The sequence below is a fragment of the Eublepharis macularius genome, chromosome 6 (assembly GCF_028583425.1).
Source record: "Eublepharis macularius isolate TG4126 chromosome 6, MPM_Emac_v1.0, whole genome shotgun sequence".
In the NCBI taxonomy this organism is placed as follows: domain Eukaryota; kingdom Metazoa; phylum Chordata; class Lepidosauria; order Squamata; family Eublepharidae; genus Eublepharis; species Eublepharis macularius.
Genome location: NC_072795.1, coordinates 19,943,124 through 19,966,190, shown reverse-complemented (window position 1 = coordinate 19,966,190; position 23,067 = coordinate 19,943,124). Strand labels below are relative to the sequence as shown.

Sequence of the window (23,067 nt, the reverse complement as noted above, 5' to 3'; positions counted from 1 at the left end):
AACTCATGCAGAGCTTCCAAGTGGAAGGCTACAATTGAAAAGACTATAGCCTCTGGTGTTGTAAAAAAAAAATCAAAACAATCATTCAGATAATATATACCCAAAGCTAATGGGTTGGATCATATGAACTACAAGGAGAGAGTGCAGCTCTTTTCCATCTCCTTCTCCTTCAGTGGCATCCAAGCTGAGGCTGGGGGTCAGGAGAAGCTCCTGGGCAACATTCCATGAAGTGCAGGTGATTACAGTGAAAGGAAAGAGTCAGGCGATATCATCTCGATTGTTCTTTTCCTGAAATGAAGCCCCTTCCATCAGCAGAAGAAGGAAGTCGATTTCCCTTCCTGCATCCCCACCCCCCATGTCTTCATCCTCATGAGTATCTCCTGATGGGGGGTGAGGGCAAAGGGAGTTACTGGGGAAGGAGGGAGATGGGAAGATTGGCATTCCTGGGTGCCACTGCATGTTCAGCTCGTAGGATCCCCCACAACCACAAGTACCAGTTTTGGGCCCGGTACTTTTCTATATTTTTATCAATGATCTGGATGAAGGAGTGGAAGGGCTGCTCATTAAATTTGCTGATGATACTAAATTGGGAGGAGTAGCAAACACCCAAGAAGATAGAATTAAAATTCAACAAGACCTGAATACTCTGGAGAAGTGGGCAGCTGTGAATAGGATGCAATTCAACAAAGACAAGTGCACAGTATCTGGGCCACAAAAATGGGAAGCACAAATACTGGATGGGGGATACACTTCTGGGCAGTAGTATATGTGAAAGGGATCTTGGGGTAAGAGTGGACTATAAACTAAATATGAGTAGTCAGTGTGATGCGGTGGCAAAAAAGGCTAATTCAATCTTGGGTTGCATCAAAGGGGCCATAGTGTCGAAATCGCAGAAGGTCATAGCCCCTCTCTATACTGCCTTGGTCAGGCTGCTCCTGGAGTATTGTGTGCAGTTCTGGAGGCCTCAGTTCAAAAAGGATGTGGACAAAATCGAGAAGGTGCAGAGGAGAGCGATGAGGATGATCAGGGGTCTGGAGACTGAGCCTTACGAGGAAAGGCTGAGGGCCTTGGGAATGTTTAGTTCGGAGAAGAGGAGGTTGAGGGGGGACGTGACTGCTCTCTTTAAATATTTGAAAGGCTGTCATTTGGAGGAGGGCAAGAAGCTGTTCCGGTTGGCAGCAGAGGGTAGGACCCAAAGCAATGGGCTTAAATTACATGTACAAAGGTACTGGCTGGATATTAGGAAAAACTTTTTCACAGTCAGAGTAGTTCAAAAGTAGAATCAGCTGCCTAGGGAGGTGGTTGAACTTACCGTTGAACAATGTGAAATTCCAAACGTCTGCTGGTCACCTTTTTCCACCATCCTGCTGAACATGTGTAAAACTAATGGGAATGTGGATATGTTGTACTGTAAAAAAAACTTCAATGATTAGCTATGTGACATGCAAGGAGAGAATAGGGAAAGAACAGGATCCTGTTGCACATTCTGATCAGCTGATCCATGGGATTCCAAATTTTTTTAATACTGTTTCAGCTGCTGGTTCAAGATGGTGACTTTTAGTTAGAGATGGGCACGATCCCAAAAAAAATTAACGATCCAGCTGATCGTGGATCGGCACCGGCGACGATCCCAAATTAACAATCCACACTGAGCATCTCCCGTTCCCAATCCGTGGATCGTGGAGGCCAAAGCAGGCCACGCTGCTATTCCCAGCTATGTGGGAAGGTGGGTGGTGGCAGCGGCCGCCGGACCTGGTGGGCATGGGGAGGCGGCGACGAGCCGCCTCCCCTCAGGTCCCATTCAGCAACACAGGAGGTCTGTGTTTGGCCATCAGAGCTGCCTATCAGGGTTTGCAGGGATGAGATTGGAGTGCTCATGGCTACAGAACACCCCCTTCCCCCTCCCTCCCGTGGGTGTCTTCTCCCAACTTGTGACTGCTTTGCTGCTCCATAGTTGGAAGGAAGCCCTGCTGATCAAGGAAAGCTGGGCTTCCATTCGGGTTTCCAGGGCGACAGAAGGAGGGCAAACAGAGCTCAGGCTTTCCCCTGACTCCATTGCCAGGGGAGTAGATTGCTGGCGCCTGAGTGTCTGGATCGCCGATCCGAGCCCGAACGCAACGATCCAGGCCTCTCCTGATCACTGGATCGTTGGATGATCACGATCCACTGGGTCACGATCGCGCGATCACCATTATCGTGAGTTTTTTTCTATCGTAATGCGGATTGTGCCCATCTCTACTTTTAGTGGGGCCAGGGTATTGATTTTAGAAAAAAAGAATATTGCTGTGTGGAGGATGAGTTGTAGAAGAGACAGTATTCACCACCTTGAGCTGAACGCATGCATGAAAATATTTTGTTTGCTTAGAAGGATTATTTGACTTCCTTCATATGACTGGGCATATAGGAGAAAACACACGATCAGTCAATGTTAGCAGGCTTCTTATGTCTATGCAACAATGAAATGGAAATGTTTCACCTAATGAAAATCATCATCCGCCTTCATCTGTCTTGTGCAGATATGGCCTTCAGCCAATTTACTGCAAAGATATATTGTATGTTTGTTGTTTTAGATCTCACATTATTATTTTTCCAGACTAGTTCAGATAAATGGCATCGGAGCAGTTATTAATAGTACCAGCCTTTAAAAAGAATTAGACTGAAACATTCTCTTGTTGATGTTTTGTCTTTGCAATAGAAGAAAAACAACCATGGCTGTATCGCTTCGTCATAACTGAAATAATATGTAGCGGCTCTGAGTACAGGCTCCATCTTCATGCTGTGTGTCCTCTTGGAAAACTTCTCCGTGCAGCACTAAGTAAAAAGTTTGGTTCCTGCTTGCTCTTTCAATAGTCCAACAGGTGATGCTTTAGATCTAGGATGCAGTCCTCAAATGCTCTGTCCTTGCAGGCCAATTTTATTTCAGTAGGACCTGCATCATCATGACCCTTTAAGAATTTCCCTCAAGAATATTGAGAAGGATAGCAGACAGTTCATCTGTTCTTAAATAATTCAGTGAATGCACCACTACTTGTAGACCATGGTCCCAATCCAACAGAGCAAAGCAGTGGCATCTAGCACTATGACCTCCCATTGAAAGGGTGCTGGGAACTGAATTTGGACCTAGCCCAGCACATTTCAGCTTTTTCAAAGAGTTGTTGGTCTGGGGCAATGGTCCCAAACATGCTAAATGTGGGCATCATGGTGCCTGCCAACAACTTTCTTGGCCCCTGCCAAGTGCCTTTAGAAAGTTTTTAGAAAGTGAGTGAGACAAGTGGGGCTACAGCACAGCAGGGCTTCTGATTGGCTGCTAGAGATCTGGTTGGCTGTGCAAATTAAAGTAACTGCATTTTTGGCAACAGCTGCCACCTGTCAGAATTCCAGAGATGCCGACAGGATCAAAAAATTTGGGAACCCCTGGTTGTGGGAGTCACATGCTTATCCTTCATGCGTATTCATAATGTAACATCCAGCTAAGAATGCATACATTAATGCCTTGGTCGTTTTCACATGGCCAGGAGCCCGGAAGATCATGTGAAACTCACACCATAAAAGCATCTTCCTAGCGCAATTTCTCAGCATTATCCCGTTTAATGTCCCTTTTTCTGATGTCATCGGGCCATTAAAGGGGATCATGCCAGGAGATCGTGCTAGGAAGACGCTTCATGCTGTGAGTTTGTGCTTCTGTGAGTCTCCCGGGGTGCGTGTGAAAACAGCCCTTATGAACCACTAGATAGACTGGACTGGAATTTCTGATTTTTTTCTATTTCTAACCCCCTCCCCAAACCCCATAACTTTACGAAAGGTACTCCAATTAAAGGCTGTTGAAGTCAATGAGCTTAGACAGGCATAACTCTGCATAGGATTGTACTGTGGATTACTTATATGCTATAAGTCAGACTGAATCCATTTTTGGCCATTTGGGTGATGCAGTTAGTTACTGGAGTGACTCAAGATTTTCTTTCAGACGGCTAAGGGCAGAATTGGCCCCACATGTTTTGCCTGTTAAGAAGATTCCATTGCCATCACCTATTGTGGAAAGGGCATTGTACATAAGCCATCTACTTTTCAATTAAAGAATGTATGGAAAGGTTGTCCACGCCTCCTCTTAATTAAAGGTGGCTTCCCCATTTTCTGTAATTAAACCCAGTAATGAACTAAGGTACCTCTTTGAGCTAATGAAAAGTTCAAGCATTTTTGGCCTTTCTAAAACAGCCCATAGACAGTTGCCCTCTGGAAAATTCGGAGATCAAATCTAAGCACACTCCTGCTTTGACAGATGGTCTCGAGAAAGTTAAAGACTGGCATTTGCAATTCATAAGCAAGTTTGTGCATATCAGGTAGAATTGTTCAACGACAGAGCATGAACGGATGAAGCTGTTTTACACTGAATCAGACCAGTAGTCCATCAAGGTCAGTGTTTTCTTCTTAGACTGGAAGCAGCTCTCCAGAGCACCAGGTCAAGCTCTTTCACAGCACCTATTATCCTCTCTCTCTCTCTCTGGGTTGCCAGGTTCCTATTCCCTTCCGGCAGGAGTGGGGGGGATCTGGCACATACCTGGCATTTACCAGGAGTGTTCTCTTTGCATGTGCACTTTGCGCACACACTCCCAGCACTGCCATGATGACATCACTTCCAGGAAGTGATGTCATCAGGCTGGCCGTGAGCATGTTCCCATGCTTTGCGCAGTTCCAATTCAGACTGTTTGGGGCCAAAATTGGCCCCAGTGAAGAGGAAACCCCTGGAAGAATTGCCCTGGGAAGCCGTCTGTCTGTCTTTCTGTGGGCCAAGCTACACATGACGAATGACACTTGAACGGCAAGTGTATTCCTCCCTGTTCACTCGCCCTCCACTCAATCCACTTGCCGTTCAAGTGTCATTCGTCATGTGTAGCTTGGCCCACACTGACTGACTGTTTTTTTACTGAAGATGTAGGGGACTGAAACTGTGACCTGCATGGAAAGGAGATGCTCTGCCATCCAGACATGCCTCCTTCCCAAGATTCTGTGTTCACCTAGGAATTCATACAAAGTTTCTGCTGTGTATTTAGTGCCACAAAAAAATTCATATCTATATGCATGATGTATAAAACCTGTTCCCATCATTTCATGAAACTCAAATATGATGAAGAAACAGAACCTAGGCTGAAACAATGCAGATTTATCTTTTAGTCCATTTTTATCTTGACTTTCTCCAAGGAGCTCAGAATGGCTTACATTATTCTCCTCTTTTCTTTATTGTCCTCACAGCACTGTGAAGTAGATTGGTCTGATAGGGAATGACTGATCCATGGCCGCCCAGAGAGTTTTATAGCGGAACAGACATTTAAATTGGGTCTTCCCGGGCTACTCTATGAATAAGAACAGAGTTTTACCAATGGCATGGGCTCTACCTTAATTATTAAGAGATTGTGAATTGCTTTATGACTTCCAGACACACTGGATGATACAATTCCTTGTATAATAACATCATTCAGCCAATTAACCCAAAGCTATTACGCTCCTGACATTCTCCACAAATAGAACTGCCAACCTCCAGGTGGCACCTGAAGATCTCCCAGAATTACAACTGATCTCCTGATGACAGAGATCAGTTCCCCTGGATAAAATGGCTACTTTGGAGGATGTACTCTGTGGCAGTATAGTTTGCTGAGGCCCCTCCCCTCTACAAACCCCACCCTCTCTGGGCACCCCCCCCCCCAATCTCTAGGAATGTCCTAACCTAGAGTTGGCAACTCTATCCACAGCCGGGTTTTCTTGATTTATATGTCTTATAATAGTGCCCTGCTCCTCATAATGATACAGAAACAATAAGATATCTGCATTGTTAATTACAATACAATAACTGATGCAAGTAACTGAGAAGGGTCAAAAGATCGCGAGACGCATGGCGGGGAAGTCGAGACGCAGGGGGGGGGGGGAAAGAAGACCTGATCCTGACTGTAGTTCGTATTTTATAAGATCTACCAATCTAATAGCATATTAGAAAGTTTAACTTTAAATAATTGTATTATGAAGGGAATGCAATACTTGTAGATGTAGTGTGTGTTTTTCATATGTTGTTTCTTTCCTTTCCCCCGTTCCCTTTTTCCCCTTTGTAGTTTTTAATGTTAGTAATTAAAAATAAAAAATTTATAAAATTTCAAAAAAAAGGGGTCAAAAGATCAAATAAACAATAAAATGAGCCCATGAAGTGTTTGAAGGAGTTGACCAAAACTATATATCTGTATCTATGTGTTGCAAATTAAGGGTCTGTAAAAGTCCTTATTTAGTATGTCTTTAGAAAAGTGTATCTTAGAGCCAAACTACAAGTGACAAAACACAGATTGGACACTTGTCAGCTTCCCTCAAGTTTTGATGGGAAATTTAGGCAGCTTGACAGAATGTTGGACAAATGATAGTTGAAAAGTCCATTGGACAGCAGTCGGAGAGCCAAGCTGCAAGACCAGGATGCCTACATTTCCCATCAAAACTTGAGGGAAGCTGACAAGTGTCCAACCTGTGTCAGGTGTCACTTGTAGCTTGGCTCTTAATCACTGTTGGCACAATTCTCCATTTCCTCCCAAAAAGGAGGCTTATATGCCATATGATGCATTTGACGAAGAGAACTGTGGTTCTCGAAAGCTCATGCTACAATAAAGTTGGTTAGTCTTAAAGGTGCTACTGGACTCTTACTATTATGCCACAGGAAGGAGTAGTTCTCTTTATGGTCAGCCGAGGCATGCAGGGAAAGAGTGGTAAGATTCATAGGAGCAACCTCTTCAGCTGTAATCTGAAGAGAAATCCCTGTGACTGCTTGCTCTGCACATCAGTCAGAATGCGCAGGTCACTTTATGCTTCTGAAGCATAATCCTTGGAATTAGGATTAAAGAGCTCTTCCTTTATATATCACAGAGTCAGGTGATGGCAAACCACCTCTGTTAGTCTTGCCATGAAAACCCCAGTAGGGGTTTCCATAACTCATCTATGACTTGAGGGCACCCTCCATCTCCACTCCATGGATCAAGCTCAGATACAGGAATTTCCATGCTAGCAGATGCCAAGGATATGTGCCACCAATGTGGAGAGATTGGACATGTCTAAGACTGATAAGAGACTCTTAACTATTACTCCCAATATGGGAAAACACTTTATAACCTCAGAGATAAAAGGCAAGTAACAAATAGCGCCACCCTAAACACCCTTCTAAGCCTACTGAATGATATAACTATTCTTAGGACTGCAATGTAAGGATATAGCTGCACTCTCTGCAGGTACAAGTCACTGGTATTTTGGGGAAATGCATTCGGAAGCACTCAGATCACACTCCGTGTGTTTTCTACTTGACTTCTAGGAGGAGGGTAGAGTGTATCCCATGAATTACCACAGAGCAGACGCAGCCATGTATGTAACTCTGTTTTAGGGGAGGATGGAAATAGAAAGTTCATGGAAACAGAGCGGTCACTGAAGACTAAGGTTGTATTCATCAATAATTGTTGATACATTAAAAAGGTGTCCCTTATGAATCAGGCAGCTGGTGTGTGTGCAAGTGCCATCAAGTTACAGCCAAGTTATTGCAACTCAATAGGGTTTTCAAGGCAAGACATGAATAGAGGTGGTTTATCATTGCCTGCATCTGCATACTCACTCTAGACATCCTTGATGGTGTTCCATCCAAGTACTAACCTGGGTTGATCCTGCTTAGCTTCTGAGAGGTGATGCGATTGTGCTAGCCTGGAGATCAAGGTTAGGGCATATATACATCTGTGAACAGCAGTTGCCTTGCTGGAAGAGGCTTTGCTACAATGAAGCATACTTCTATTGAGACTGTGCTTGCTGAGACACAAGCATGCATCTACAAGCAAAGAAGAATGGTGTTTTTTATTCAAAGCTATCATTCTATCCATGTGCAAATTCATGAAAATTTAATTCATGGATTGATTCAAATACTATTGACTAAGATTTGTTTAATGAAGTAACTGACATTCATGTACAGATGACTCACCAGTCACCAACTTAGAGCTAAACTACGAGATGAATTACACAAGGACACTCACGTGAAAGGGAATCGCAATGTGAGCTGGGAAGCCAAGTTTTAAAAGAGATTGGAAGGCTCTGTCAATTTCCCCTCTCCACAGAGCCAGCAAAGATCACTCCTCAGAGGGTTTGCTTATTTCCTCTTCACCTCCTAGAAGGGGAGGTGAACCTGACAGAACCTTTTGGGTGGCAAAGAAGAAATTAGGAAACCCTCTGAGGAGCGATCTTTGCTGGCTCTGTAGAGAAGGGAAATTGACAAAGCCTTCTGATCTCTTTTAAAACTCAGCTTCCTGGCTAACATTGCAGCTCCCTTCACGTGCACGTCGTTGTGTAATACGTCTCTTGTAGCTTAGCTCTGAGTCCAATGGGGTCCTCTCTTGACTTACAAACAAAGAAGAAAATTGCTTGGTGCCCGTGATGGTGTACATAGCTGTCTCAGCAAATCCATGAAAGTGACTTCGCTTTATAACCAATAAGGTCTCCCTGTCATCACTGGATGACTATACAGGATGCATCATGTGCATTGGGTGTGATCCCTGTGGGCCTGGACTGGGAGCCCGGGAACCTACTGCAAAAGAGATTGTGGGAGAAGTTCACATTCCGTTTGATACCAAATGCAGGCTTTATTCTTCAAAGGGCCTGCATAATGTATGCCATCATTTATCATGCATAACGTTATTATAATAAACACCAAAGGATTTGTAGTGGGAATGATGAGTCACTTGTAAATTGTTGCCAAGTGGATAAAGAACACAATGTATTTACATAGCACTTAACTCCTATTACATTTGAAAGCAGAAGGGAGATGATAACGGTACAACGTGCATAATCTGGTGGGGGGGAAAGAAGCCAGGCTCTAAATCCTTTTCCTTTTTCCTCCCTGTTTAACTTGCAGGTTTCTTGAGCACGGGGGACCAAGCAGCAAAAGGAAACTATGGCCTCCTCGATCTCATTCAGGCCTTGAGATGGACTAGTGAAAACATTGGGTTCTTTGGTGGGGACCCGCTGAGAATCACCGTTTTTGGATCTGGCGCCGGCGGTTCATGTGTCAATCTCTTGACTTTATCCCATTATTCTGAAGGTAACCGTTGGAGCAATTCAACCAAAGGTATTATTGCAGGTTGCAAATTTTGACGATTTTGGTGTCTGCATGCCACCGCCATGACTTCTATGTGATGCTCTTGTATATATGTATTTTGTTACATCTAGGGATGCCAAAGGCAACAACAACAACAACAACAACAACAACACCTCCTACACTTCTGGCACAAATATGTCAGTAGGTAACTTCATACGTCATGTATTCCCCCACAATAATAGTATTGGAGGCTCTGTTTCTCTGTGTTGAGCGTTATGGCACTGCCATCAGTTGGACCCCAGCTGAAGGGAATGGGGGTAAATGAAACTGTTCATGCACCATTTAAGATCAAGATGAACATTTTAAAAGCATTTTGAGAGATTTTGGTTTGAAGGAAAGAGGGTGTAAGGTATAAACAAAGTACATCAAAACCCACAGGATTTCACATTATTATATTATTATAGCTGCACTTCTAACAGTTGTGTAGATCCAACACACGGTCAATAGAAGGGGCATAGATTTTTGCTTTTTTCTGCCTACTCCAGCAGTCACTTTTGTAGTCATGAGCAAAGGGAAGGAGGTAGAATTATTCCATTTTTCCTCTTCTGCAAATGCAAGATTACTGGTGGAAGCAGGAGGACAAACCATTTCATCCCCTTCTTCCTTCTGCCCTATGTGGCATTTTGTCCACACAGGTCCTGTGACTCTAGGAATGATCTTTCGAGCAGTCCACAGGGACCATGGGGAGAAGGGAATGCAGGTAAAATCTGCATTTGCCAGAACTTTCTGCTGACAGCTGTTTTTTTCCAAGTCGTTAATGCTTAATACAATTCCTTCTGCTTCTACATTACATTGGAGTAATCACCAAATATAAACCTTTTTAAAAAGTTTGAGCTAAATTGTGTGTGGGGGGGGATATGATGGTTTTAATTTGTAAATCGTTTCTTATAAATGTAGAAGTTTTGTACCACAATGTGCTTGTGACAATTTTCCTGAGCTGCTCTCTGCTGGTATGGCTTCCTTCTAGGGTTGCCAACTCTGAGTTTGGAAATTCCTGGAGGTTTGCGGGTGAAGCCTGGATATGGCAAAGTTTGGGGAGGGGGGAATCTCAGTGTGGTATAATGCTAGAGAGTCCACCCCCCCCCATATCAGTCATTTCTTCCAAGGGAACTGATCTCTATGGCCTGGAGATCAGTTGCAATTCTGAGAGATCTCCAGGCCCCGCCAGGAGATTGACAACCCAAGTTTCTTCCTCTCCCACATCCAGTTTGTTACAAAACATGTAATTGCTAGACATTGGCTAGAAGAACTTATAATCATTGCAATATATTTTGGGCCTCTTTTCTCCTAGGGGTGCTTTTCTTAGAAAGTGAATCAGTGACATTCACAGTATATATGAAACCAATTGTATTTCATCTATTACAGAGAGCCTGTTTAGTTCTTTTTTATGAGTAGGAATGTCTGAGGGGAAGTTAGTGACACACTTTTCTGTTTCATATGTAATGGCTGAGTTGTTGCAAACTGTTATCCGCTGTGAAGAAAACGAGCCCTTAGTTCAGAAGTCTTTTGTCTGAAACTGTTATGAGTTTCACTTGGTGCCACCCAAGAAAAGAGCAAGTGTTTTTGCATGTGTGATCCAAGCTTGTCAGAGCATCAAAGTTGCTCTTCTGTGCCATTTCCCCCTTCTAACATTAGCACTTCTAGAATAGGAAAAACAGTTGGCTGGGAGAAAAAGGAAGCAAATGCTTTCTGAGGTCATATGGGCCTTCCATTTTGGCACCCTCATCTTTTTTTGGGAAAGGCATGGAACACTTTGTTAGACTGAGGCTCTGAGACAGTTCATTTTAACACATAAAGTTGCCTTTTGTTGAGTTAGATCTTTTGTCGCCCAGGGTCAGTATTGTTCCTCACTGCCTGGTTGTTAGGGTACCCTCCCAGCTGGAGACGGGGGACCCAGTGCTTACCTTCCCGGTGCTTGTGGACTCTCTTCACACCTGCATGGCCCCATACCAGCATAATGAAGTCACTTCTGGGAAGTGACATCAGGGCATTTTTTGAGCCAGAATGCCCTGGAATGGCGTTCTGGCACCTCTTTAAAATACCCACGTGACTGGTTGTCATGTATTTTAAAAATGGCCTGTTTTGGCCATTTGGCCAGGATTGGGCCAGTGCCAGGTGGGGGAGGGTTCCCCCTCCTGGCAACAGCCCTATCCTGGCCTTTTCGGCCCCGATCCAGGCTGTTTGGGGGGCATTTTAGCCCCATATAGGGATCAAAACGGACTGAAACAGGGCTGAAACGGCCTGGATCGGGGCTGAAACAGCCCAGATCGGGCTGGTGGAGGGCAGGGGAGGGTTTGGGGCATTTGGGACCCATTTACAGCCTGAAACAGCCAGGATTGGGCCTGAAATGGCCAGGATCGGGACTCTGACAGGCGGGGAACACTCCTCCACCCTGCAGCGGACCAATCCTGGCCATTTTGGGTCCCTTTGCAGAACAATGGTTCTGCAACCCATGTTTCAGATAATTCTGTTAGTGATTCCTTAGTGAGATTAGTGGTGCCAGCAAGCTTCCCTACCTAAGCACCAATATATGTTTCCCCCTACAAAGTATGACTGCATAAGAGCATTGTGCATGAGTTAGGATGCACTCTCATGCGGGCAAGACTGAGGCCCAGCAACCAAACATGCCTTGAAAATGTGCCCTGGCATAAGTCTTCAAATCTCTGCAGTGCACTAAGGTTCTGTCAGCTGATGTGCAAGGCCAGACACGGACAATGGACTTGTTAACAAGCAAGAAGGAAAATGCAATAGTTCCACTTTCACAAGCCGTAGGGCTGCAGCAACACACAGTTCAGTAAGTTCAGACAAAATAACAATGTGCATATGAAAACATGGCAAGTACAACAGATGGGTCACGTGCTTTCATTTCATTTGGTTTGGAAATGGTATCAGAACAGACGTCTTGCACTACGTCTTGAGCACGCAGAAAAGATAGTGAAGATACAATCAGTGCAAAGCAGTCAGGCAGAAGGAATTTCCCTCAATGATCCCTCCCCTCTTCCCAGTGTTGCAACTATTGTTTTTATCTATTATACTAACTGAAGTTCTGGTTTTAAATTGTTTTAATGATGCATTTGTGTGCTGGTTTTAATGGCTTTTAGGATGAGGTTTTAATTTGCATGGTTTAATTTGTTAGCTGCCTTGGTGACCCTATGAGGATGGAATGGGCTGTGTGTGTCTGTGTAAAAATCTTGTAGATAAGTAAATCTCCAGGTGAGGCCTGGAATTCTCCTGAGATTACAACTGATTTCCAAACTACAGAGATCAGTTCCCTGAAGAAAATGACAACTCTGGAGAGCAAGACTCTATGGTATACTATCGATTTTAGGTGAAATCCCTCTCCCAATTCCCCAATCCACAGGCACTACCCACAAATCTCCAGAAATTTCCAAGACTGGAGTTGGCAGCCGTAGGCATAGGGCATGCCTGTTGCCTTCTCCCCCACCACTGGTTTCTGCACTGCTGGCAAATCGCTTACTTGCCTGGGCAGAGTATCAATCAAAATGGTCTGGCGTGCTGCTGTTGACACATTTGCCTTCTCCTGATATATGAGGAGATGGGAGATGACCTAAAAATTCTGCCTTCCTGTGGTGTTTGGCCTGCAGTGGCCCATTCACACATGCAGTCCAGCACTCAAAGCTGTATAGTCATCCAGTGATGAACTTGCCTATATGAATCAGCCCATAATCCATGCAATAGGTTGCGGAGAGATTGTGGCGCAAAATCCAGTGCAAATCACGAACGGCGCTATACAGTTTAGGTGGTTCATTTGTGATTCAGAGAGCTGAAAATCATAACATTGATAATGACAGGTCATTTTAGTATATTAAATAATAGAAAGTGTTGCTAAAGGAATCTGGAATAATCTACTTAAATATGAGCACATGGGAGGGAGACACGACTGGACAGTTACTGGCCCTGAATGTATAACAATGCATTCTACCGGGCTTTAATCATGCTCAGCCCCTCATTCGGCAATTCTAAGACAAATTTCAGAAGGTAAGATGTCTTAGTTCGTTGTGGCAAAAATTTAAAAAAAGGAGTCTTGTGGCACCTTGAAGACTGTCGGTGCAATTCATAGCTGAGTTCCAGCCATCTAAACTCTGCTTAGGTGCAACTCTGCTTAGGATGTATTGTGGCATCTGCTTTTGGTGGCTGTGGACTCTCGGCTAGGAAAATGTGTGCTGCCATAAACCTGCTACGATGCAATCCTAAGCAGGTCTACTCAGATTCACATCTAGGCTTGCAACTCCAGTTGGGGCAGTTCCTGGAGATTTGGTGGCAGTGTCTGTGAAGGTGGCGCTTGGGGAGTAGAGGGAGCTCAGCAGAGACGTGATACCCTACAGCCTGCCTTCTGCAGTTGTCATTTCCTCCGGGGGTTCTGATCACCATAGTTTGAAGATCAGTCGCAGTTCCACAGAATTTACCTTGGGGTTGGTAATTCTAATCTTACCCAGGTCTATTCAATGAGGCTTACGCCTAGAAAAGTTTTTAGAATTGCACTTACGATCCTTTAAGTGCCACAATACTCTTTTCACTTCTCAAGCAGCCACTTCTAGGTACGCTTGTTAGGGGGTAAGCCCCATTACACGCCCAGGGACTCACTGTTGAGAGAACATGTGCTGGAACTGGCTGTATCTTCCCTTGATTTCAGTTGTTTCCTACTGAAAATAAGGGGACTTCGAAGGGCTCAGCAATTGGCCTGCCCTTTATTTTGTAATAGCAGCTACTTCCTGCATGACGACTACAATGGTTAGAATAACGTCCCGATTTCCATGGAACTACTTCAGAGAAAATGGTTTAAAGGTTGAAGTGGAACGTTACTTTCATCCTTTTCATCTGTTTTTCACTATCACAGTTCAATAATAATAATTTTTTAAAAAGAGATTTCTGTCTTTAAAGTAGCTGAATTGAGCTTTATGGCTTGAGGACTTTGACCACTTTGAACTTAATCCAGCTTTTAATAGAGCATTTAACAAGCTCTGCTGTTTATATCAGCTCTTTCTGAACAGGTGACTTACAGAACAATCCATAACCCAGTTAAGCAGCAGCCCTGTGGTCATCAATGGGATCCTTTGCAGAAAAAAGTCCAGGGATTAGGCTGTTAGCAATATTGAAGCGATTTGCTCCCTAGTGATTCTATTTAGTAAGTGGGAAGACCCATAAGGAGAGATGTACCAAATAGTCTCTGGTTTGAATTTCTGAGCTGAGTTCTGTTCTGTGTAGTTGTTGTAGAATATTCGTGCGACTGGGTGAATATTTCTGTTCATTCCTGTTTGGTGTTGTTATTTCTGTTGGCAGCAGCTGCTATGGTACCATTTTGTTTCTGGCTGCTGCTTTGCATTTTTTCTTTTCCCGGATCAGTCAAATAGGAGATCCCAGCCAATCAGGAAACACTTGATGAACTGCAGGGCATCATCATGATAGCCAGTGACATGTAGCTATATGATGACATCAAGTGGGAATGAAAGCATGGGCTCCAAGTTTTAAGGAATTTGATTGGTGTATTAACAGGGAAGGAAAAGAAAATGCTAAAGATGCTGTTACCTTCTAACAATTGGCTGCAATTCTAAGGACGAGCATGCTTTAGTGGTTAGTGTCAGACTAGGATTTGGGCAACCCAGGTTTGATTCCCCACTCTGCCATGGAAATTTGCTGGGTGGCCTTGGGCCAGTCACATATTCTCCATCTAACCAAGCTCATAGGGTTGTTGTGGGGATAAAATGGAGGATAGGAAAATTACGTAAGCCAACTTGAGTCCCAATGGAGGAGAAAGGTGAGCTATAAATAAAATAAATGAAAAGTAAATAAACTTTCCTGGAAGTAAGCCCCATTCAAGAACACTGAAATTACTTTTGAGCAGAACTGCTTTGATTGCTGTCTTTGTCAAATACACAGTTATATGTCCTTCAACATCTCATAGTTATTTAATACAATTAATTGATAAATATTAAAAGGCAAATTTATCCATGTAAAAGTCTCATTTTTTGACAGCCCTAATCAATCTTATTGAATACTTACCTCCTGATGATAACTGCCCTGCCAGGCCCATATTCTAAAAGTGTTGTTTAATATAGTTGATTTTATGCATGTTGCTTTGTAACTTAACTCACTCTGTCTTTAAGCCTCAGGGTGGGACTAAGAGCCAAGCCACAAGTGATGCCTGACACAGGTTGGACTCTTGTCAGCTTCCCTCAAGTTTTGATGGGAAATGTAGGCGTCCTGGTCTTACAGCTTGGCTCTCCATTACAGCTGCAAGACCAGGATGCCTACATTTCCCATCAAAACTTGAGGGAAGCTGACAAGAGTCCAACCTTTGTCAGGCGTCACTTGTGGCTTGGCTCTAAGGTTGCCAATCCAACCTCCAGGGGTGGAGGATCCCCTACACCCAGCTGCCCTCACCTCACCACCTCCCACCTCTTACAATAACAACAGTAACATTCAATTTATATACCACCCTTCAGGACAACTTAATGCCCACTCAGAGCAGTTTACAAAGTATGCTATTATTATCCCCCCAACAATAATCACCCTGTGAGGTGGGTGGGGCTGAGAGAGCTCCTAGAAGCTGTGACTGACCCAAGGTACACAGCTGGCTTCAAGCGGAAGAGTGAGGAATCAAACCCAGTTCTTCAGATTAGAGTCCCATGCTCTTAACCACTACACCAAACTGACTCTACTCATCTGGCTGGTGGGGAGGAAAAGGTACAGGGAACAAACTGGCCACATGCACTCTTTCTGAAAGGCACACAGCTGAAATGGGTGTGCCTGCTCCCGCATCAATGGAAAATGATGTCATTCCCAGTGTGATGAAGAAATGATGGGTCTCCACAGGAACTGATTCTCTAAAAATCAACCCCAAACACTAAATTTGGGTCCAGTTTTTAGAAAATTGGCCATTGTCATGACACATCACTTCCTTATTTTGCTGGAAATGACGCTTCCATCCTAATCACTAAGGCTTTGATCCAGAGAAATGCATTTTCAGCAGTAGCTGTGCACTGTATTCTTCTAGCTGATCAACAAGTAGCTTTGACTGTACTGGTCACCTCTTTGTGAGAGAATGGATAGCTTTAATTCAAGCTCTCCTTGTTGTGCAGAGAAGGAAGACAGGACTTAATTAAATCTCAGCAGGCGATGAGCTGTCAGCATCGGCTAGATGTTCAGCTGTATGAATGAGGTTCCTGAATTACTTTGTTTCATTTTCGTATTTTGTTTACCTGTTCTCCAGGTTCCATTCCCCCTATTCTCTAAGCTCTTCCATTGTTTTCCTCTCAATAAATACTTTGTCTCTAGAAGTTGTATGCTTCGCATTTTGTTTTGTTGTCCAGCCAGTGGATTGTCCTGCTGCACAGAGGTTTCTCCACACATCTCTTTCATCTTCCACTACTTCCAGAGTCATGGAACAGTTGAGCAACAAGGATGATGTACCTGTTGCATCATCCTTTAATGTTTTCTTTATGGCAATCCAGAGCTCTGAGAGCTGACCATGCTGAACTCCTGAAAATTTGGACTTCCTTTTTCACATTGATGTACTAGGAAATCCTGGGAAACCATGCCAGGCCCCATGTGCTCCAACTAACCAAATGCAGTTCAGCAGCAGGGTAGACCTGGTTGAGTAGCTGTCTGGGACTGCAGAAAAAGAAGGGATTCTTTAGCATCTGGTAGGCCTAAGTCATCTTGATGAGTCACAAATTATTTAGGCCTGGTTTATGTGAATATGATAGCTGCCTAATCACCTAGACAGTCTCCGGAAAGAATGAGGTGATGATCAGACAGGTGGCCAGAGAGATAACATGTGGAAATAATGATATATGGCAATGAACAATGCCATTCATTTGTAACTTTGAGGAAGGACAAGATAGAAGATCATGGTAGAGGTGCTTGCTCTGAATTGGGAAATTCTTGGAAATATGGGAGATGGAGCCTGTAGATAGTGGGGTTTGGGGAAGGGCGGGGCCTCAGCAGGTTATATTACCATAGAGTCCTCTCTCCAACACAGCCATTTTCTCCAGGAGAATTGATCTCTGTCATCTGGAAATTAATCATAATTCCAGGAGATTATCAGCTGCCGCCCAGAGGCTGGCAGCCTTAGATCTTGGAGATAATACTGAACTGAACAGACATTTTAGAATGGACCATGCCTCTGACATGTAGATGAGACTAACTCTTTCCCATCCTGAGCCATTTCCCCAAGATAACACACACACACCCCATGCATGCACACTACATCAAGAAGGGGGGGGGGAGTAAAATACTTAATAGGAGTTTGGAGAGGAGTGCAATAACTCAGAATGCAATGCAAACTAGTCAGTAAAAGTTAAATAACTATTCTTTCCTGTTTGTCTGGGATTGCCATAAACCTTAATGACACTTCATAGGAGTGCAACAGGAGAGAGAGAGAAAGAGACAGACAGACAGACAGACAGACAGACAGACTTTGGCTTCCAAATATATATAGGTTGGGTGTATATGTGCTGTCAAGTTGCAGCTGACTTATGGTGACCCTGTAGGGTTTTCAAGGCAAGGGACATTCAAAGGTGGTTTGTTGTTGCCTGCCTTTGCATAGCACCCCTGGCCTTTCTTGATCGTCTCTCATCCAAGTGCTGACCAGGGCTCACTCGTCTGCTTAGCTTCCGTGATCTGATTATAGTGGCCTTCCTGGACTATCCAGGTCACAGCATATATAGGTTAAGTATTAAATAATATATTGTTATTTATATACATATTGATAGAATACTGTGGTCACTAGCAAACCAATTGCCTGTATTTCTATAGGAAGCTATAAGTACTACCTTATGGGGAAAATTGGTATCATGGTGATAACCTTGAGCTTTGAATACCTTGCTTTAAAAAATAAAATAAGCTCTATCATTATTTTTGAGAGTACCCAGATAATCTCTCTAAGCACCGAAACTCTCCCCAGCAAGAATGGGTATTTAAAAGTGGGGGGCCCTTTCTAATAAACATAGTTCAGCCCACTTCAGTGATGACTTTCTGGGAAAAGAAAAAGGTGCCTGCATGACACCAAGTCAAATCCTGGGTTGGGTGTTTTTGATTGAATGCCACAAGAGGTCAGTTAGCCTTCTGTGGGTTAAACAAATGCAGTCAATTTGTTTCTGCGCCACTGCCAAAACTTGGGAAGACAATATTTTTAAAATCATGATTTTTAAAACCATGATATAGGAGTGAGCAGCTAATGAGATGAATGTCATCCATTAAATACAGGCAGCAGAAATGTGTCAGGTTTTCCCACCACCTAAAGTAATAGTCTGCATAACAATTGGATTCCAAAGAAGCCACATTCATCATGGAGAAATAATGAGATCACATGCTGTAAGCAATTCACTGCAATCCTTTGCAACCTCCATTCAATCTATAGAGAGTTCAGGGGGCTATGCACAGGCATCTAAAGCATTCATGTGCAGCCAGTTCTTTCTGGTGCCTTTGGAGCAATTTTTTTCACACTCCAGTTTAATCTTTCAGGAAGAAACCTATAGCGATATGAGTACAGACTTTTAGTCTTTATATTGATACTTTCCCCCGCAACAAAAGAAAACAAAAATCCAGAAGCACCTTAAAGACTGACAACATTAACTTTAATATGAGCCTCAGCTGTGAACAGGATTGCCAGATCTCCCCCCAGGAAATAGTGGGGGTGGGAGGGCAGGGGGGGACTAACTGTCCAGGGATGGGCCCTTGCACTTCCAAAAGTGATGTTATCACATCACCAGCCCACTGGAACTGCTCTGGTTTTAGGCAAAACCTCTGTGGTTTGGGGGAAAAACTTCTATGGGTTTTGCCCAAATACCAGAGGATGTGTTGATGTCACTTCCAGGAGTACACGAAGTAACATTGTCACATTGCTAGTGATGTAACAACATCACTTGGAAGGGCCTGCTGTGACCCAGTAATCCCCCCATTTCCCTCAGTTTCCTCCCGTGCCAGCCAGGTGAGCGGTAGCATGGGTATGGGCTGGGGGTAGGGGCTGGCAACTCTAAGTGAGCTGTAGCTCACAAAAACTACATTTTGATATAAATGGTGTTAGCCTTTAAGGAGCCACTGGATTTTTGTTTCCTTTTGCAAGGACAGACTAATATGGCTATCCCTTTCCAATCCTCTTGCCTTGTTTCCTTGTTGCTTTGCAATATGTTGCGTATACTTAATTTTTAATATATATACAACTATATTACATGACTTACCTATATAGTCAACTTAACAACTACAACAGTATATTCTTTAATCATGTGATCTAATGGTAAGATGTTTCACTTTTCAACAGCCTTAATACAGATATTTTAAGCATGTAGCGAATAGTTATTGCTTCCATTTCGTTTTCTAAAATCTTGTCCTCTGTCCACAGGACTTTTCCAACGGGCAATAGCTCAAAGTGGAACAGCACTCTCCAGCTGGGCAGTCAGTTTTCAGCCGGCAAAATATGCCAGGATGTTGGCAACAAAAGTTGGTTGCAATGTGTCGGATACGGTCGAATTAGTTGAATGTCTGCAGAAGAAACCTTATAGAGAACTTGTTGACCAGGATATTCAACCAGCCCGGTACCACATTGCTTTTGGTCCAGTCATAGATGGGGATGTGATACCAGATGACCCTCAGATATTGATGGAGCAAGGGGAATTCCTCAACTATGACATAATGTTGGGAGTCAACCAAGGAGAAGGTTTGAAATTTGTTGAAAACATTGTCGACAGTGAAGATGGCATATCAGCCAGTGACTTTGACTTTGCAGTTTCAAACTTTGTCGATAACTTATATGGATACCCTGAAGGCAAAGACATACTAAGAGAAACAATTAAATTTATGTACACTGACTGGGCAGATAGACACAATCCAGAAACAAGAAGAAAAACACTGTTGGCTTTGTTTACTGACCATCAGTGGGTTGCGCCAGCAGTTGCTACAGCTGATCTTCATTCAAATTTTGGATCACCCACGTATTTTTATGCCTTTTACCATCATTGCCAAACAGATCAGGTACCTGCGTGGGCAGATGCTGCCCACGGGGATGAAGTCCCTTATGTTTTAGGGATCCCAATGATCGGTCCTACTGAATTATTTCCTTGTAATTTTTCCAAAAACGATGTCATGCTAAGTGCAGTCGTGATGACATACTGGACAAACTTTGCAAAAACTGGGTAAGTCCTTGGTGGATACATAGCTTCACAATGAAGATCATGAATATGATCAAATCAAGGCCCGTCCTTCCTAACGGTGCTCAGCGCCATTAGGAAAAAAAATATGTAATGAGACAGCAGTTGCCATATTGATGTGTTGAAACTGACGTTTTCTATTATCCTTTCGTATCTCATGAAATCAGTTTAATACCAGGAGTAACACATGCACAGTGCAATTTTATGCAGTTACTCCCGTTTCGGCTATAGAAATCAATGGGTTTAGACTAGAGTAACACTGCATAGAACTGCATTGGTAAAATGGTTAAGAAATGCTTTCAGAGACATCATTAGGTCTGGTTTCCCACATCAAGACCAGCTGACTAGCATGCTATTTAAGTCTATCACACTAAGCACAACTTCAAAATGAACATATGAAGCTGCTTTATATTAAATCAGATCCATTGAGGTCAGTATTATCTACCCAGACTGGCAGTAGAGCAGCTTTCCAGGGTCCAGGTAGAGGACTTGCACATTGTGTAACACCTAGTACTTTTAACTGGAGATGCCAAGGATTGAACCTGGGACCTTTTGCATGCCAAGTAGGTGCTCTAACACTGAGCCACAGTCTCACCCATTGATAGTGCATAGACTAAGACATTGTCTAGTTTCTAATGTGATGGCATCACAACCCTACAGGACAGTACTTACGTTTTAGCCACCAGCTCAGATGCTAGGACAGAGGAATGAAAGCAAGAAAGAACAGAAACCTTTAAGTCAAGAAGCAATAACTTGTAGGCTAGGCTTTGAGGGAGGAGAGGTATAGGTAGTTTGCTATACAAACGGTGTGCATAAATTGTCTGTTGTAAGTAATATCTTGCATGTGCAATCCAAGAAGTGGCATGTGTGAAAAGGGTTCCACTGAGCTTTGTAGTGGTATTCTCCAACTAATATAACAGCAAGCATAGATAGCAGCCTTGGAGTGCAGTAAATTTTAGTATTGATATTTTGAAGGTCTTCAGTGTATCTACAGGAGTATGCATATAAAATTAGGAGACGTGGATTTTTTGACAACAATGTTTTATTATATTCTGTTGCCTGGATGAACACCTATTACACATAACATTAAATTACTGGCAGGTATTCAACTTTTCTCAGTGGAATTTTAGGATACACGCTATGTACAAGAAGAAATTGTGTCCCTCCAAATGAAATGCACTGACTTGGGTCATGAATGTGAGTCCATCCATCCACATGAGGATATATGCCTTATATTGGAAGTTATAGCATTTCTGTAGCTGAGCCTTCCATGTGTTCTTTGGGGCTTAGCAGAAGTCAGTTGCATGTTGCATGGTGTGAATTTCTGGTAGCATGTGAAAGCATATTTTGAAGTTGGAGTAATTTTTCAAAAAAAAAAATTTAATATCCGCTTTTCTTCCCCAGGGATCCAAATCAACCAGTCCCACAAGATACAAAGTTCATTCACACAAAACCAAATCGGTTTGAGGAAGTAGCATGGACCAGATACTCTCAGAAAGACCAGCTTTACCTTCATATTGGATTAAAACCACGAGTGAAAGAACATTACAGGGCCAACAAAGTGAACCTGTGGTTGGAACTGGTACCTCATCTGCACAATCTTAATGACATTTCACAGTATACCTCTACGACAACTAAAGTGCCATCAACTGATATTACTTTCAGGCCAACACGGAAAAATTCAGTACCCGTAACTTCAGCCTTTCCTACAGCCAAGCAAGATGATCCCAAACAACCACCAAGCCTAATTTCAGGGGATCAAAGAGACTATTCTACAGAGCTGAGTGTAACTATTGCTGTTGGAGCATCTTTGCTGTTCCTGAACATTTTAGCCTTTGCAGCTCTATATTACAAAAAGGACAAGAGGAGACATGATGTTCATCGGAGATGTAGCCCGCAGCGCACGACTACCAATGATCTTACCCATGCACAAGAAGAGGAAATAATGTCCCTCCAAATGAAGCACACTGACTTGGGTCATGAATGTGAGTCCATCCATCCACATGAGGTGGTTCTTAGGACCACCTGCCCCCCAGACTACACACTAGCTATGAGGCGGTCACCTGATGATATCCCCTTAATGACCCCCAACACCATTACAATGATTCCCAACACTATACCAGGGATTCAGCCCCTACACACATTTAATACATTTACCGGTGGACAGAATAACACTCTGCCCCATCCCCACCCACATCCACACCCACACCCCCATTCACATTCAACAACTAGGGTATAGCCAGACAAGATGATACAAACTTTTATTTTTTGGTGGATTACAGTGGGGGATAATTATGGAAGACGCGGCTTGGCTTTCAACCTACAAGACTCTTGCTATTTAAATATGGAGGAATATTATGTGAATATACATATCAAGAACTTTGGGGATTTTGGGGGGAAATGAATTGTACATATATACAAATGAACTTTTAAAAAAAAAGTATAACTTTTTACAATTGCTTGAAGCAATTGTCCTGAATGATACTTTTTTCATTCACATTCAAGTATTAATTTTTTGAGGATTTAAGTTACGTAATGGAATTAGGCATGTGCAACAAAATCAGGAAGGAAACGATGACTGAAAATTAAAAAAAATAAAGTTCTATCAATATGCACAAGGGACACATTAATGGAATGTCAGAAAATTTTCACCAGTTTTGATTTCGAACTGTTTTCTTGTGTAGACCATATTTACATATTTGGATAAGTATACAAAGCACCGATGCTGTTAAAGGCCTTAGAAATGGG

General features: G+C 43.1%; 1 protein-coding gene across 5 annotated transcripts in view; it reads left to right on the top strand.

The window, feature by feature from the left end:
* Positions 1-22,558, top strand: part of NLGN1 (neuroligin 1) — a 635,824-nt gene extending 613,266 nt beyond the window's left edge. For 3 of the 5 annotated variants that reach the window (XM_054983052.1, XM_054983050.1, XM_054983051.1), the window contains 3 exons: positions 8,909-9,121; positions 19,515-20,304; positions 21,724-22,558. In XM_054983052.1, coding sequence (XP_054839027.1) covers positions 8,909-9,121; positions 19,515-20,304; positions 21,724-22,558 — 1,838 coding nt within the window. The remainder of the gene's footprint in view (positions 1-8,908; positions 9,122-19,514; positions 20,305-21,723) is intronic. The other 2 variants (XM_054983054.1, XM_054983053.1) reach the window with 1 other exon arrangement.
* The last annotated feature ends 509 nt before the right edge of the window (positions 22,559-23,067 follow it).